Source organism: Marmota monax, unplaced genomic scaffold (genome assembly GCF_021218885.2).
Source record: "Marmota monax isolate L192 unplaced genomic scaffold, Marmota_monax_Labrador192_F-V1.1 WCK01_AAM20220418_F8-fsc00014, whole genome shotgun sequence".
Lineage (NCBI taxonomy): Eukaryota > Metazoa > Chordata > Mammalia > Rodentia > Sciuridae > Marmota > Marmota monax.
Window position 1 is genome coordinate 17,599,648 of NW_026695222.1, and position 16,695 is coordinate 17,616,342.

General features: G+C 41.5%; 2 protein-coding genes across 8 annotated transcripts in view; one reads left to right on the plus strand and one right to left on the minus strand.

Annotated features, from left to right (window-relative positions):
- Mroh8 (maestro heat like repeat family member 8) overlaps positions 1-16,693 on the minus strand; it is a 63,137-nt gene extending 46,444 nt beyond the window's left edge. For all 6 annotated transcript variants that reach the window (XR_006849452.2, XM_046433233.2, XM_046433231.2 and 3 more), the window contains exons 1-4: positions 16,331-16,693; positions 13,701-13,822; positions 11,018-11,166; positions 5,757-5,879 (exon numbers count right to left, since the gene is read on the minus strand). Coding sequence is in view for 5 of the 6 variants with exons in the window: in XM_046433233.2 (XP_046289189.1) it covers positions 5,757-5,879; positions 11,018-11,166; positions 13,701-13,822; positions 16,331-16,623 (687 nt within the window). In the remaining variant the exon portion in view is untranslated. The remainder of the gene's footprint in view (positions 1-5,756; positions 5,880-11,017; positions 11,167-13,700; positions 13,823-16,330) is intronic.
- The window catches only part of Rpn2 (ribophorin II), a 60,038-nt gene continuing 59,688 nt past the window's right edge, over positions 16,346-16,695 (plus strand). For both annotated transcript variants that reach the window (XM_058575348.1, XM_046433235.2), the window contains exon 1: positions 16,346-16,477. In XM_058575348.1, coding sequence (XP_058431331.1) covers positions 16,465-16,477 — 13 coding nt within the window. In that variant the 5' untranslated portion in view covers positions 16,346-16,464. The remainder of the gene's footprint in view (positions 16,478-16,695) is intronic.

Below are 16,695 nucleotides of genomic sequence, written 5' to 3' on the forward strand. Positions count from 1 at the left end.
TCTTACTAAATTTTAACAAGAAGAGTCATTTTTTACTCCAACTTCTTAATGAAAGCCAGACAGATATTAACATCTCCATTTAATAGGTGGCACTACTAAGATTTAGAGAAGTTGTGTGCTTTGTTTAAGGTAGGCAGGGTTTTGTGGAAGACCCAAGATGCAGAATAAGAACGAAGTCACAAGGAACAGTGGCATGATCCCAGCGATTTGGGAGGCTTAGGCAAGAGAATTGTAAGTTCAAGACCAACCTCAGCAATTTAGCAAGGCCCTAAGGACTTTGTGAGACTGTCTCAAAAAAAGGAGCTAGGTGCTGTGGTGTCGGGAGCTGCCATATAGGAAATGAGCGCCCCTTAGCCTTGAGAGATGAGAATGTGGAGATGTGGCAAGCCAGCCTTGGGGGTGTGTGTGTGTGTGTGTGTGTGTGAACGATGAGCACTGAGCGCACAGAGTGGACCGAACTCTTGTTGCCCCTCTGTTTGGGCGGGTCTCACTCTGGTCTTTTCACTTGCTCTGCTGTGACCCCCACACAGCTCATGAGATGGGCATGGCCTCCTTAGATGTCAGTCAATCTGCTGATATCAGACATCATGAAGCTAGACTCAACTCCCTGAAACCTGCCCCCTTGCTTCATTTGAATGGCTTTTCCCCAATAAAAGGGTTGAGAGAACCCGCATGCTCTCTTTCCAAGGACCCCTAGGGTTAGAGGAGCCATCACAGACCCAATGAAAAGGTATTTCTCTGTCTCTGTGTGGTTATTTCATGCAGCCCAGTTCATCTGGAGTTACCCTGAGTGTTTTAGTCGTGAGACACGACACCATGGTGCACGTCTGTAATCCCAGGGGCTTGGGAGGCTGAGGTAGGAGGATCTTGAGTTCAAAGCCAGCCTCAGCAACAGCGAGACACTAAGCAACTCAGTGAGACTCTTTCTCTAAATAAAATACTAAATAGGGCTGGGGATGTGACTCAGTGGTTGAGTGCCCCTGAATTCAATCCCCAGTACCAAAAATAAATAAATAAATAAATAAGGGCTGGGGAGTATTGCTTATTGGTTAACCAACCCTGGGTTCAATCCCTAGTTAAAGAAAGGAAGGAAGGAAAGAAGGAAGGAAGGAAGGAAGGAAGGAAGGAAGGAAGGAAGGAAGGAAGGGAGGGAGGGAGGAAAGGAGGGAGGGAGGGAGAAAGGAGGAAGAAAGAAAAAGAATGAAGATGGAGTCCCAAGCTGGCAAAGAATTAAGAGGCTCTAAGAATAAGACTTGGTTACATTAAAATTTGATTACAACAGGTCTTGATGTCTGTTGATTTTCACTAAAAACCATTCCTCTGGCTGGGTGTAGTGGTGCCTGTCTGTAATCCCAGCAGCTCAGGAGGCTGAGGCAAGAGGATCCAGAGTTCAAAGACAGCCTCAATTTAGGGAGGCCCTAAGCAACTTATCAAGACCCTGTCTCAATATAAAATATAAAAGGGGCTGGGGATGTGGCTCAGTGGTTAAGCATCCCTGGGTTCACTTCCCCAGTACAAAAATAAACAAACAAAAAATCCATTTGTCTGGCCATTCTACTGCATAACAGCATGCGCGCTGGTATTGGAATAGTCAAGTAGTAATCTTTACCTTTCCATCTGAGGGCCTCATCTAGTGCCCCTTTTTTCTCTTTTCTCTCAATCTTACCCACCACATCTTTCAAGGTTTAGATCAGGAGGTCTACCTGAATTAATTTTATTCCAATTCTGTTATCATTTTTTTTTAGTTGTAGTTGGACACAATTTATTTATTTATTTATTTTTATGTGGTGTTAAGATCAAACCCAGGGCCTCGCACGTGTTAGGTGAGTACTCTACTGCTGAGCCACAACCCCAGCCTCTGTTATCATTTATTTTCTACATGCCATACTATTCTCTTTTTCTTCTTTTTAATAGTTTTTTTTTTTTTGTCTGTTTATGTTGCTGGGGATTGGACCCAGGGCCTTGCACATGCTAGGCAAGTGCTCTACCACTGAGCTATATCCCCAGGCCTAGACTTTTTTTTTCAAGAAATGTTTCTTTTATTGTTGTTGTTTCTTTCTTTCTTTTTTCCAGTTTTTTAAGAGACAGGGTTTTACTATGTGGCCCAGGCTGGCCCCAAATTCCTGGGCATAAGCAATCCTCCTGCCTCAGCCCACTGAGTAACTGGACTACAGGCACATACCACCATGCCTGGTTTCAACAGATTTTTAAAATATATTAATTTTTTTTTGTGTGTGGCAGAAGCGTAATGAGCCGTATTTAAAGTATAGAGTTAGATGATTTTGGGTGTTTATGACATCCATGAAATCATCCCATCCACAAAACCCTGGAGATCATAGAAATTCTGATCACTCCCAAAGTTTCCTTTGCTACTTTGTGATTCCTACCTCCTGCCTCTCCCTACCCACTTCCACCTCTAGGTATGATTGATCTGCTGTTCCTATAGGATCGTTTGCATTTTCTAGAATTTTATATCAGTGAAATTACACAGTGTATATACATGCTTTGGGGCAGGTCTGGCTTCTTTCAGTCAGCATAATCATTCTGAGATTGATCCAAGTCATAGCATCATGTATCAACAGTTCATTTCTTGTTATTCCCGAGCAGCTCTCCATTGAAGGAATATTGGCACAATCTGTTTATCAGTTCATCTGTTGATGGACATCTGGGTTCTTTCCCGTACTGGGCTCTTATGTACATCTGTAGACACATCTTCTTGTGGAAATATGGTTTCTTTTGCCTAAGAATGGAACAGCTGGGTCTTACAGCAAATGTGTTTAACTTGTTAAGAAACTGCCAGACCATTTTCCAAAGTGGTTGCACCATTTCACCTTCCCACTAGCAGCATGAAAGCTTCAGTTTTTCCATATCCTCAATGTCTGGTACTGCCTTTCTTTTTATTTTGGCCATTCTCGTGTTTAGTTACATCTCACTGTGATTTTTAACTTGCTTTTCCCTGATCACAATTGTGGGAAGCCGCTCTGAATGACCTTCCAGTCCTGATGCACCAGGCTCTGACCAACTACTGCATTCTTTGTGGCTTGGGCGGTGATCCACTTGGATAGCAAGGCCAGTCTTCTGAGTAGGCATACCCTGGGGTTGAGATATACTCACCTATTCTTTTGTAATCCTACCCCTTTCCCCTGTTTGGGATAAAATGTTCCATGGAAACTCCCTTTATGTGTCCCCTTCACTTGCTCTGCCTTTGGGTGTGGCCTTCCTGGATGTCAGTCAATCTGCTGACAGGAGACATCACGAAGCTAGACTCAGTCCCTTGAAACCTGACGCCTTGCCTTATTTGAATGGCTTCTTCCCAATAAAAGGGTTCTGCGTGCTCCTCTCTCTATTTCCAAGGACCCCTAAGGTCAGAGGAGCCATCATGGGACCCAGATAAAAAGGTATTTCTCTGTCTCTGTGTGGTTATTTTGTGCAGCCCAGTTCACCTGGAGTGACCTTGAGTGTTTAGTTTTGGAACACGACACACAATGATGGAACTTCTTTTCATGGATTTAATCATAAATCTTCTTGGGTGATTGTCATTTGCCTTCTCTCTCACATCCTGCCCTTGGCTTCCTTGGTTGTTTTTTGTGTGGTTTTTGATTTCTTTGTTTGTTTTTGTATTGGGGATTGAACCCAGGGGCGCTTTACCACTGAGCTACATCCCAGATCATTTTATGTTTTTTTTTTATCTCGAGACAGAGTCTCACTAAGCTGATGAGAGCCTTGCTAAATTGGGGAGGCTGACTTTGAACTTGTGATCCTCCTATTTCAGTCTCCTGAGTTGTGGGGATCACAGGTGTGCACCACCACACTTGGCAGGTCTTTTTTTAAAAATATTTTTTAGATGTAGATGGACACAATACCTTTATTTATTTATCTTTATGTGGTGCTGAGAATTGAACCCAGTGCCTCACCCGTGCTAAGCCACAACCTCAGCCCCAGGTCTTTTTTTTTTTTGAAAAGCTATGCATCGGTGGTGGCTCACAAAAAGTAGGCAAATGCCTTAATGTTATTTCTCCATAATAACTGACTTTTGCCTTCTTGGGTTCCTAGTAACCCTGCTTCTTTTGATGGATGCCTCTCAGACATCAGGTGCATGCCTGTTCAGCCCTCACACACGGGCCTGCAGGAACTTTGTGGACTTGATAGTTTCCAATTTTCTCATAGTCACTAGATAACTCTAACTTACCTAGGTTGAATCCCTTGCTGACCCATACTTTGGTGGATACCTGATGTGGGTGTTACTATTGGCTAGATGGATCCACATGTACAAGATTTGGGGTAATTCAGTGTGATTTTGCTGCTTGATATTTGCAATGGTGAATTTTCTGAGCTGGCTAGTTGAACAATGTGGAATCCCACTGCTGCCAATCCTGGTGGAATAGAACTTTGGAAAGAAGCCACTTTGTTGGGTCCTATAAGTAGAAAGCTGCAGTGATTCCTAAATCTGCTCTATCATTCTATTCTTCTCGATGTATTTGGAATATTCTCAACCTACTTACTTTTCTAAGTGTGATAATTTCCAAATGGGCTGTAAACCCTTGGAGGACAGATTAAGGTTTCCAGAATCACAGTGCACTTCACAAAACTGTTAGCCGATTAGCCTTCAACTGTAAAAACTAATTATCAATCTGATCAGCCCTACAGACCTCTGGTTTGAGAAAGAACTGCTCAAATATCTGGGGCATACAAGAAACATAAGAATCAGAACTTCTGAACTTTTGAGAAACTGAAAGGGGCATTTCACAGATGAGAAAACAAAGCACCAAGAAGTTATGTCATGCTGAAGTGCCTCACCTCCTTGCCTCTGGATCCTTTAACATGGAATTGACCACTCATTCACCCCTCTGTGCCCCAATATACCCTTTAAAAAAATATATATATATATATATAAATATAAATTTCATATATATATATAAATTTTAGTTGTTGATGAACCTTTATGCTACTCATTATTTATCTGAGGTGCTGAGAATTGAACCCATACCTCACACAGGTGAGGCAAGCGCTGTACCACTGAGCCACAAACCCAGCCCCCCAATATACCCTTTTAAATGTTTTAAATGTTTGTTGCAGTTCCTGCGACACTGGATTATACCTTGTTTGGGTGTAGGGACAGGGATTACATTCCCCCTGTCTTTGTAGCCCTAGTTCCCAGGACAGCACCTGGCGCTGTCAGGTATTAATAAGGGAACAAATGGGTGAGCTGGTGGCACAGTGTGGCTGGGGTAGGTGTGAGTGGGACAGAATACAATAATGACAATAATATAATCATGTTTCTCAAATGCATAATACATGTTAAGGACCATGTTACATGGCTTATATTTATTTTAAATTTAATGTTTATAATAGCTCTGTGAAATAAATACAGCTAGTCTTATTTTCTATATAAGAAAACTGAGTATCATGAAATTAAGTGAATTTCCTGAGGTCACATAGCTATACAGAGACTAGCACCTGAGCCCAGGGAGTCAATTATAGATTCTGCCTCCAAACTACTGTTTAAGTAACGAGGACACAGTACCTGCCTCACTAAGAAATTTAAATGCTATTCCTCCCTTTTTTTCTCCTCTTTTAACCGGTTTTCAAAGGTGATCATATCTGTGGGGTATCTGAGTGTTTCTCCTTCATGCAGAAAGGCTGATATGAGAAGAGTTAACAGAACTGATAATACGGGTAGGACTACTAAAACTTTGTCAGCCAAATCACTCAGTTTGTGTGATGCCAATAATTTGTGATAAGATCACAATACTTACATTTAGAATATGCACAATGTCTTCTAGGTGGCTAAGAATGAATGTGTCTGTGGTTTCATCATAAGGGATATTTTGGCTGAGAGAAGACAAAGATTGTAGGAATGTCAGCTTTTCCAGTTCACCCTGTATTTGTAGAAATGATAAAAATACAATTAAACACTATAGTCTTTTTTAGAAATTGTAGAAGGCTTTTAAAATTTTTTCTTAGGATGTTTTAAACATCTGACATCTCATTCAATCCATTTTTGGTCTTTATCACAAGGAATGAATAAATTGCTGAGGGATTTCAGTGACATTCCTTGTCCATGGGGCTCTTCTTGATCTGGGGCTTTGCCTCTCCTATGGGCTACATCAGTGTGCATCCCATAATTGTTCTCCCACCCTTGGTCTTTTCTTCCCCATCTACAATACTGAATAGTGCTGCCAGATTAAGCTTCCAAAAGGTGACCTCTGGTGCTGCTGCTTCTAGTTCTCTTGATCTCATTAAAGATTCATTATTTCAATCCTTAAGGTTTCCTATTAATATGCAAGTTCTGATTTGAAGAAAAAAACTTTTATATTGACATTCTATTTTACTGATTATAAAAATAATACCTAAGAAAATGAAACACATTTGAGAAAAACCACAACCTTGAGAAAAACCCTTCCACTCTTTTTTTCCCTATGTATATGGATGGTGCAAACTGGTACGTGCTCTCTTTAACATGGAATTGAGAGCAAGTTGCAATACACAGAGAAAAAGCTGATTTCATAGCCTCATTACTTCTCACATAGATTAGTAGTCACTGAACAATGGATTCCTTTGCTTCAGTTTTGCCCCTCTCCAATCCACTCCCCCAGCTATAGCCAGACACATTTTTCTCAAGTGCATGTTTGAACAGATCAATTCCTATCCACAGTCTTTTCAATTGGAGGTCAAAGTCCTTCCCAATGTGATCCCAGCTGCCCTCTTTGAATCATTTCTTGCCTTGCGCTGAAGCATTCTGAGCTCTAGTCATATTAACCTTCACGCAGCCCTTTTTTGCTTCTGGGCCTTTGTATCTTCTGACTTCTCTACACTTCTTGCTTACTGACTAAAATGTATTAAAATATAATATTTTGCAACTTGGGTTATGCTTTTTCTCCCGGAGAAGAATCAGGAATGCTTCCTAAGTGCATACACATACCACATGAGTACATAGACAGTTACCATGGTATTTGTGATATGCTGATATAATTACATTCTTCATCTATTCCCCTGTTAAGGTAATGAATTATGTTTTAATTCATTGCAGCAATCCAAGTTCTTTATTAACTACAAAGAAATCTTTTCTAAAGATTTCCTAACATGAAATATAAAGAACTGGTCTGCTGGCCATCGTGGTGCACACCTGTAATCCCAGCAACTTGGAAGGCCAAGGCAAGAGAAGTGCAAGTACAAGACCAGTCTCAGCAATTTAGCAAGGCCCTAAGTAAGCACCTTTGTGAGACCCTGTCTCAAAATAAAAAGGGTTGGGGCTGGGCATAGTGGCACATGCCGTGATTCCAAAGACTAGAGAGGCTGAAGTAGGAGGATTGCAAGTTCAAAGCCAGCCTCAGCAACTTAGTGAGACCATGTCTCAAAATTAAAAAAAAAAAAAAGATAATGAAAATAAAGGTCTGGAGATCTGGCTCAGTGGTGTCACGTACCTCTGGGTTCATTTCCTTGTACTGAAAAAAAAAAAAAAGGAATTGGTTCAAGTCAAGCATAGTGGTGCACATCTGAGGTCCCACCCAAGGGAGGTAAGGGGGAAAACTACAACCTTTGTACCCTTGTACAACTGGGCTACGCGAACTGGGCCCACTGAGCTGACCCCACATACTTTTTTTAAAATAAAGCAATTTACCCAAATCCTTTCCTGGCTTAAATCAACAGGATATGTTACATTCCTCAACCAACAATTCGCTATCTACAGGAGAAATGTAGACCCAAAATGCCAATAAGAGCACAAGTTACCCTGAAGAGGGCACTTTTATGACCCTTACATAGACCAGATCCCAGAACTCAGGGAGATAAGAATAATTCTCCCTAACCATAAAATCTAATTTCATTAGAACTGATCAGCATTGGCCAAAGTGACCTAGAGCTGTCCTGGGGATTTGAAAGTCTAATGTCATCCTCTGTTGGTCAAAAGTCAAGAGGTGAACCTGGGCAGAACTCTCTGGAAACTTCTCCAAGACCCATAATAAACTGGAGTACAGAAGGGGCATGCCATCCTTCTCCTTCCTTTTCCCTTTTCCTATCCTTTCTAATAAATTCATGCCTATTACTCTGAGCAACATGTCTGAAATCCTTCTGAGTCATCATCACAAGAACTGGTGAGAAAGGACTGCTATGGCTGGCTGCCTCAGCCCCACGGCAGTGATGTGATATTTTGTTTTGTTTTTCTCCTTAAGTATCATGCAACAAAGCAGACCTTTTAGAGACGGAAGGTATGGTTCTATGAATTCTAACACGTGTGGCGAGCTAGCCATGGGCTATGTGTGTGAACCATGAGCATGAGCACATGAGTGGGCTGGGCTGACGACGTATGTGTCCTTTTTGCCCGCTCTGCCTGTGATGCCCACACAGCACCTGAGATGGGTGTGGCTTTCCAAGATGTCAGTCAATCTGCTGACCACAAGACATCAGAAGCTAGACTCAACCCTCTGAAACCTGACCCTTCCCCAATGGGGTAGAACTTTCTTGAGTGTCTTCCCCTCAATAAAAAGGGGCTTCAGAACGCTCTGGCTTTTTTTTCTGCCTCCCTTGTGGGAGCTGGAGCAGAGGAGCCGTCGCTGAAGAACACCAAGACAAAGGTATTTTCTATTCTCGGTGTGGTTATTTTGTGCCAACCCAAATTTCACCTGGAGTGACCCTGAATGACTTAGTCGAATGTAGTGACACACATGCACACACACTATCACCACCACCATCAGGATGCAGTTCCCTCACCCCCTCAGATTTCCCAAATGCCATTCCTTTAGAGTCACAGCCTCTCCCATCCCTGTTGTGGGAAGCACTAATCAGTTTTCCATCACATAATTGGAATCATATGGCATGAAATCTTTTGCGATTGGCTTCTTTTATTCAGCACAATGCCTTTGAGACTCGTGTAGATTGTTGTAGGTATCAATTTTATTTCTTCTATTGCTGAGTACCAGTTTGTATTTCATTTTAGTTTGTTGACCTGTGAAGAAACTTTTAATCTTACCAGTTTGTATCCAGGATCTTGCACAATGTCTTATAGGTGCACAATCCTTTTCTGTTGAATGGGATTTTAAAGCTCTGGTACAGGAGGGGAAATCACTGGAAACACTAACTAGGAAGAAGTTATTGTAATAATTGTTTCCCATGAAGGTCTAGGCCACTCAAGTTACCACATAGTAGGATGAGGGAGGTTAAGATACAGAAATAAAACAAAAGGATACTTTTTGTCAATTAAACTGAATAAAGATTAAAAATAAATGCAAAAAATACTGATTTTGGACATCTCCAAGCAATTGAAATTTAATATATTTTGCTGGTGAGAGTCTAAATGGGCTTAACATTCTTGGGGGATTTTTATTTTTATTTTTTCAGTCCTGGAGACTGAACCCAGGGGCACTTTATCACTGAGCTACATCCCCAGTCCTTTTTAGTTTTTATTTTTTTAATATTTGTTTTTTTCTAGTTGTAGTTGGACACAATACCATATTTTATTCATTTTTATGTGGTGCTGAGGATCGAACCCAGGGCCTCACACATGCTAGGTGAGTACTCTACCACTGAGCCACAATCTCAGTCCCCTTTTTATTTTTTAAGACAAGGCCTTGATAAAAATTGCCCAAGTTTGAGGCTGGCCTCAAATTTATAATCCTTCTACTTCAGCCCTCCATGTAGCAGGGATTACAGGTGTGAGCCACCACTCTCTGCCTTGGAGTTTAATGTAACAGTATCTATTAAAAGCTTTAAAAAAGTATATATTCCAGGCTGGTGCTGTGGCTCAGTGGTATAGAGCTTGCCTAGCATGTGTGAGGCACTGGATTTGATTCTTAGCACCACATATAAATAAATAAAATAAAGATCCATTGACAACTAAAAAATACAGTTTTTTAAAAAAGTACATACTCTTTTTTTTTAAGTTATGCATTTTTTTAGGTGTCAATGGACCTTTATTTTTATTATTTTTTTGTATGTGGTGCTGAGAATCGAACCCAGTGCCTCACACTTGCTAGGCAAGCACTCTACCGCTGAGCCACAACCTCAGCCCAAAGTACATACTGTTTGATTTATAAATGCCACATCTAGGAATGACCATAAGGGAATTATCTAAGGGGTACACAGAAACCCACAATATAATAATAGTTGTCAAAGAATTGCAATAATTAAAAAATGGCAAGAACCTAAATGACTAACAACAGGGTACCTTACAGTAAGTTAGGACATAATTTCCTTATATACTTCTTATTTATTTAATCATTAGGGTAACAATCAAAATTCTTTTTTTATTTATTTAAAAAATTTTTTTTAGTTGTAGATGGACACAATGTCTTTGTTTTATTTATTTATTTATTTTTGTATCTGGTGCTGAGGTTCGAACCCAGTGCCTCACACATGTGAGATGAGCCCTCAGCCACTGAGCTACAGCCCCAGCCCCAAGATCAAAATTCTTTACGCTGATTTTCAAGACCCAGAACCATCTGCCTCTGCCCTTGTCTTCGGCCTCACCTTGCATTGCTGTCCCTCTCAGCATGATTTAAGCACAGACTGAGGCTTGAGTGTCTCAAACATGCTCTGCTTCTTTCAGCCACAAGGTAGTTAACATATCATTTTCTACTTCTGGAACAGGCCCCTAAATCTAACCTCTAGTTTCTCTTACTTACTGCTCAGATCTGAGCTCTAGGTTCCCTCCTCAGAGTCCTTCCTGTTCTCATGGGATGCATGAAGGAACAAATGAACACCACCTAAGCCCTGCATGCTGTGTGGCCAGTAAGTAGGATTATATAGATCTGTATATTGAATTAGAATTTTTTTTTCTCCCATCATATATGATTGGGGAAGATTAACTTTTAATTTTTGTTATGGTTTCCTTTGTTTTCATATGGATTTTATATTCTTGTAAGGATGAATTATAAATATAAATAAATATGTTATAAATATAAAAGCATAAGTAAATTTTCTAACCTATAAAATCTTCATATAATAAGAAACAATACATGTTCAAAATATCTGTTAACGTGGAGGAATTCATTGGCTAACTTGTACAGACTGTTGTGCATACCTTTAAAGGATGACCACCAATCACCTCCTGGATGGACTGGATCAGTCTCTGAACACTGGCCTCACTGAGGGGCCCCTCGTAGGCCAGGTGTCTGAAGCTGTCTGTGAAGGACTCCAGAGGGAGTCCAGGAATGTCAGGGATGTCCAAGTCTAATACCAAAAGAAAGACACCAAATGACGCTTGCATATCATGTCAAGTGCTATGGCTTAATAGGGAGAATCACTGGGCATCAGGACACACAGTTTTCCTGCTTCCTTAAAAAAGTACCTGTGTACTCTTAAAAAAGTACTCTGTGACCCAGACCAAATCCATTCCCTTCCCCAAGCTTCACTTTTCTCGATTACAAATTTAATGCTCTCCAAGGCCGCCTAAGCTAAAGACCTCTGGGACTCAGCTGTAAAAGAGTAAAGAACATGAATTCAAATCTGTTTTCGACTACTATGAATCCTGGCTCTACCATGAATTGGTTATATTAGAAGGACTAAATGAGGCAATGAATGCAAAGAACAGAATGCTAGCATTTGACACATGGTAGGATCTTAGTGATAGGTTTTTTCTTTTTTTGGTGCTGAGGGGATTGAATCCAAGGCCCTGCACATGTTAAGACCACACTCTACCACTGAGCTATTATTCAAAAAATTTAAAAATAATCTATGACTCTGAAGAAACAAGAGTATAATATGCAGTGGTGGCCCTTGTGTCGATACTCATTTCTTTCCACTGGGCCAGGCTGCAGTGAACCCTGGGGTGTCTCCTTCACCACCTGGAATGTGCTCTGGTGAGGACATGGGCTTCAGAGCTGGTTTGCCTAGGCTCAGTTCCTGACTGTCTCTTTCTACCATTCTGCCCTATGTGACCTCTGTTTCTCTAGCCCAATTTCGTCATTCCCCAAATGGGATGATAATAGAACTTACCTCATGTGGCTGATACAGAGCTAGGACCAAGCAGTATCAACAAATATAATTCCTTTGCTCTCTAAGTGACAATGATGATAATGCATCATTTTCCTATTCATGCTTCTTTACATCTTCACCTCCTCTGTGTCCAATGTGAAATCCTTATTCCTATTGGGCTAACAATCTTACTATTTCCCCTCTGACATATCTGTCACTTTACTTGTGGTTTTTGTTTTTTGCAATACTAGGGATTGAACCCAGGGCTACCCTATCATTAAGCTACATCCCCACCCTTTTTTATTTTATTTTTTAATTTTGAGACAGGGTTTTGCTAAGTTACTGAGGCTGGCCTCAAACTTACTATCCTCCTCCTTCAGCTTCCAGAGTAGCTCAGAATACAGGTGTAGCTGGGATTACAGGCAGGCACCACCATCCTGGCTCCTACTTGCATATTCTTTTTTCTCTGCTGAATGCCTCTTCTGCAAGCTCCTCGCACTCCCTACCACATTCTTTTTCATCTCCTAACTGCAGTGATTAAGCCATGCTTTCATTCACCCCTGATCTTTGCCTAGGCTGCTCCTTCTGCCTGCATTTTCTGCCCTTCCCTTTACCTCTCTCTGCCTTGCTAACTCCTACTCACTTCTCAGATCTCAGCTCCAGGATGCCTGTCCCGAATTCCTTTTTTGCCCATGTTGGCCAAGTATCCTCCTAGCCACTAATAACCCTCTCTATTTCCAATCTGACCTCCAGTCCCCATCACACGGATGACACTGAGTTCCAACTACCTGTTCATCTACAAGTGTGAATGAGTGAATGTATTTCCTCAAACACATCAAGGTCTTTCTTGGCTCATGCCCGTGAAGCTCAATCTATCTAAAATACTCCTCCCTCCACTTCTCATATGGGTCACCCTTTCACCTATCTTAAGGCCTCCTTTAGGGTTGAAAGCACCACCTCCTACAGGCGTTTGCCAATAACCATAGTTTAAAGTAGGTCTCCATTTCCCTTACTTTTTCTCAACCTCTTGTTTAATTTTTCTATAGTGCTTACTACAACTTATTTTTTTTAAAGAAAGATTTTTTTTTAGTTGTCTATGGGCCTTTATTTATTTATATGCGGTGCTGAGATTTGAACCTAGGGCCTCACACATGCCAGGCAAGCGCTCTACCACGGAACCACAACCCCAGCACCTTACTACAACTTTTAATCATGTAGTTACTGTCTATTTACTTTTTTGGGTCTCTCTTCTGCGCTGTCACAGATCTATAAGGGCAGGACCACAATAGATATAGTCACTCTTTATGGCCAGCACCTGATAATAAATGTTTGCAGGATAAATAAAGACAGTTATTCTGCAGATCCCACCATCTGCATGGTCTTCTCACTCTATGTCAACGCACACCAACGTTTCCCTTCCAGAATCCCTCTAGTACTCACACTCTGCTTAGGAGTCTGAAGAACTATCTGGATCAGGATCAAGTTTAATTTCCTGTGTGTCTAGAATAATGTATCTTATTTTATTTTGCCAACCATATTCTGAAGTCTCAAAGTCAGGTATCACTGTCAAAGGCTAGTCAAGGGTTGATTATCCAGCAAGTATTTAATCACTACCTCTTGAAATGACTTAAACAGAGAAGGCTGGGGTCTAGATCAGTGTTTAGCATGCATGAGGTTCTGGGTTTGATCTTTAGCTCTGCGAGGTGTGGGGGAAGAGGGAGAGAGAAAGGGAAAGATATTGATTGATTCCCACCCTCAGTTCTGTCCTTATACAATCCTTTCCGTTTCACCTGTAAATTCAATGCTACTTTCGCCTTTTTTAATATCATCTAAGTTGCTCAGCTGCAAATCCACACTTCCTGAGTCATTGTCAGAAGCACAGGGGATCACTACCTCTTCTTGACTGAAGAACCTAAGAATGAAGAGGAGATAGGAAAAATTAAGTTTTTCAGAACTGCTTCTCTCTCACCCTTCAATTGGAAGCCTAAATGTCCCTCCCAGAGAGGCATTTATTGATCATCAATCTACATTAGATAGCCTCTCCACCCCAGTCCACAGTTGTTCTTTTTATTGCAGTATTTAATTATCATCAACAATTATCTTGTTCATTTGGATTCATTGTTTGTGTCCTATCAGACTATACACTGTATTAGTGGAGAAACCTTGTCTACATGGTCATAATCGTATCCCATCCCTAGCACCTACAATACTGGCAGCCTCATGGGGACTGAATGGATAGTGAGAAACAAAATATACTACTGTGAGAAGCTGCCTCAATCCCCCTTACCCTTGTCTACTTTTACTCTTTTCCATAACACATAATACCTTCTATCATATAAATTTTTATTTATTATTGGTGCTAGGGATAAAACCCAGGGTCTGGCACATGCTAAGCCTGTGCTCTACCATGGAGCTATCTCCTTAGCCCAATTCAGTTAGTTATGATGTTCATTGTTTGTCATCTATTTCTTCCTTTTATAATGTAAGCTTCAGTCCTTGGTGCAGTGGTGCTAGCCTGTAATCCCAGTGACTTGGGAGGCTGAGGCAGGAGGCTTGCAAGTTTGAGGGCAGGCTTAGCTAATACAGTGAATGGCTGAATAGATTTATATTTACTGAATGTTTAACACAGATGAATGAGCAAAAAAGCATTGCCTTTTGTTCTTGTTTTTTATATTGGCATGAATATTAAATGTTGACAAAGATGTGTAGAAAAAACCTTATGAATTGCAGTTGGAAATGTGAATTGGTACAATTAGTTTGGAAATACTCTGGCATTATCTATAGTTGAAGGGTGTACATATACTAGTCACTATTCTACTCTTATCAATATATTTTCAAAGAAACTCTTACACATCTCTACCAGGAATATGTATAAAATTTTTGCAATAGCAATTATGGTTTAAAAAATGGAGACATCTTAAGGTCTAGAACAGATAAACTGTGGTATGTTCATCCAATGAAGTTCAACATAGCATGATAATGAATGAGTTTTAGCTATGTGCAACAAAACAGATAAATCTCAGAATGTTGGCAGAAAAGAGAAAGTCATAGGGAAAATATGCAAAAAAATCCATTCATACAATAAGAAATATGCAAAACTAAACAAATGCTTCTTGGTATTATAAATGTATATGACAAAACTACAAAGAAAAACAAGGAAACAATGTAAACTGCGGGATGGGACTCTAGAGAGGAGAGGTGGGGATGGAATGGGTAGGGTCAGAAAGAAGACTTCAAAGTCATGGTCCTGTTTGTTTAGGACAGAATTACTGGTGCACTGTTTCACTGTATCATTCTTTCCTCCTTATGTATGTTTTATAAATATTTAGTCAATATTAAAAGACTTTTGGGAAAAGCCCAAACGAATACAGTTTTAGCTTTATCGTGTGCATATATATTTCTTCAACAATAGTAACTAATTAAAAACAAACCAACCCTCTAGAATAGTTGGGTTGTATTGTAGGTTGTATAAATGACATTTTAAGAAGCTGCCAATTTTTTTCCAAAACGGCAGTACAAGTTTCCATTTCCACTAGAAGTATATGTTCCTCTACATTCTTGCCAACATTTGAAATTGTAGGTCTTTTTTATATTAACTATTCCAATGATACCTCTTTGTGGTTTTTCAGTGATGTTGACCATGCAGTTATTTCTTATTTGTATATCTTTTTTCAATGAAGGGCTTCTTAAAACTTTTGCCTGTTTATTGTTCGCAGTGGCATGCTGGTAAATATTCATAATAGTTAAAAGCAGATTTTGGAGTTGGGCTGACTCTGTTTCCCCTTAAAATTGTAAACAGAAAGATGACAAGGAATAAATGAGATAATGTATGTCGAGTGCTTAGTACACCGTCAGGCTGTATTGTAAACCCTTGATAATTGGAGTTAGGTATTAGTACTGTTCTTGGATAAGTCACTTCCATGTTTAAGTCGGTCAGATCTTTAAAATTGGGCTAAAACGCCCCTCAATTACTGAGAGGAGTCACTGATCTGTCTTGCAACTAAAACTTCACTGGGATCAGTTATTAACAAGCAAAGTGGCCATCTTTGAAAGAAAATGTCAATAATTTTCTAAAGAAACACAAAACCCCTTGAATATTCCTCTTCCACTGGACCCTTCCGTTCCTTTAAAGTTGGCCGGGCTGCAGACAGACCAGGGAGTGACAGAGCAGGTGGCCAATCACGGCGATTGGCCAATCCGAGGCGGCCCCGTCTTGGGCCCACCCCGAGGCCTGGTCCAACCGCGTCCGGGTAGCGCCCGGAGTGAGACCGTTGCGAGACGGCCGGTTCCAAGTGCGCCACGGCCCGGGGGGTAGGCAGGCCCGCACGCCGGAACCCAGAGGACCCCTGAGCGCGAGGATTGGAATCCGCAGCGCGGCTGCTGCGAGCGGCCGGGCCCAGCGGGACCGCGGAAGACTGACCTGTGCCTAGAGCCCATCCCGGCAAGCAAAGCCTGCTGCGAGTCCCTGGCGTCCCCTCCGGCGCGCTCTTCGAGCCACTTTCCCGAGCGGAAGTCAGCCTGCTGCTCAGGCTCCGGTGTGACCTGCTCGGAGGAATGGCGCCGCCGGGTGAGGCGTTGCGCATGGCTCAATAACTGGGTTCCGCGGCCGGCACGCTTAGGGGAGCGGGCTCTGGCCCGCGGGAGGCTAGTGCCCGCCACTCGGGAGCCGGCTAGGCGGGATCCCCTCCCCCTGCGGGGCAGGGGCAGGGGCATGGGCTCCAGCTCTTTCGGTGGCGAGGGTCTGACCGAGGGTAGCGAGCTGGTGCCAGTGCCCGCGACTAGCTG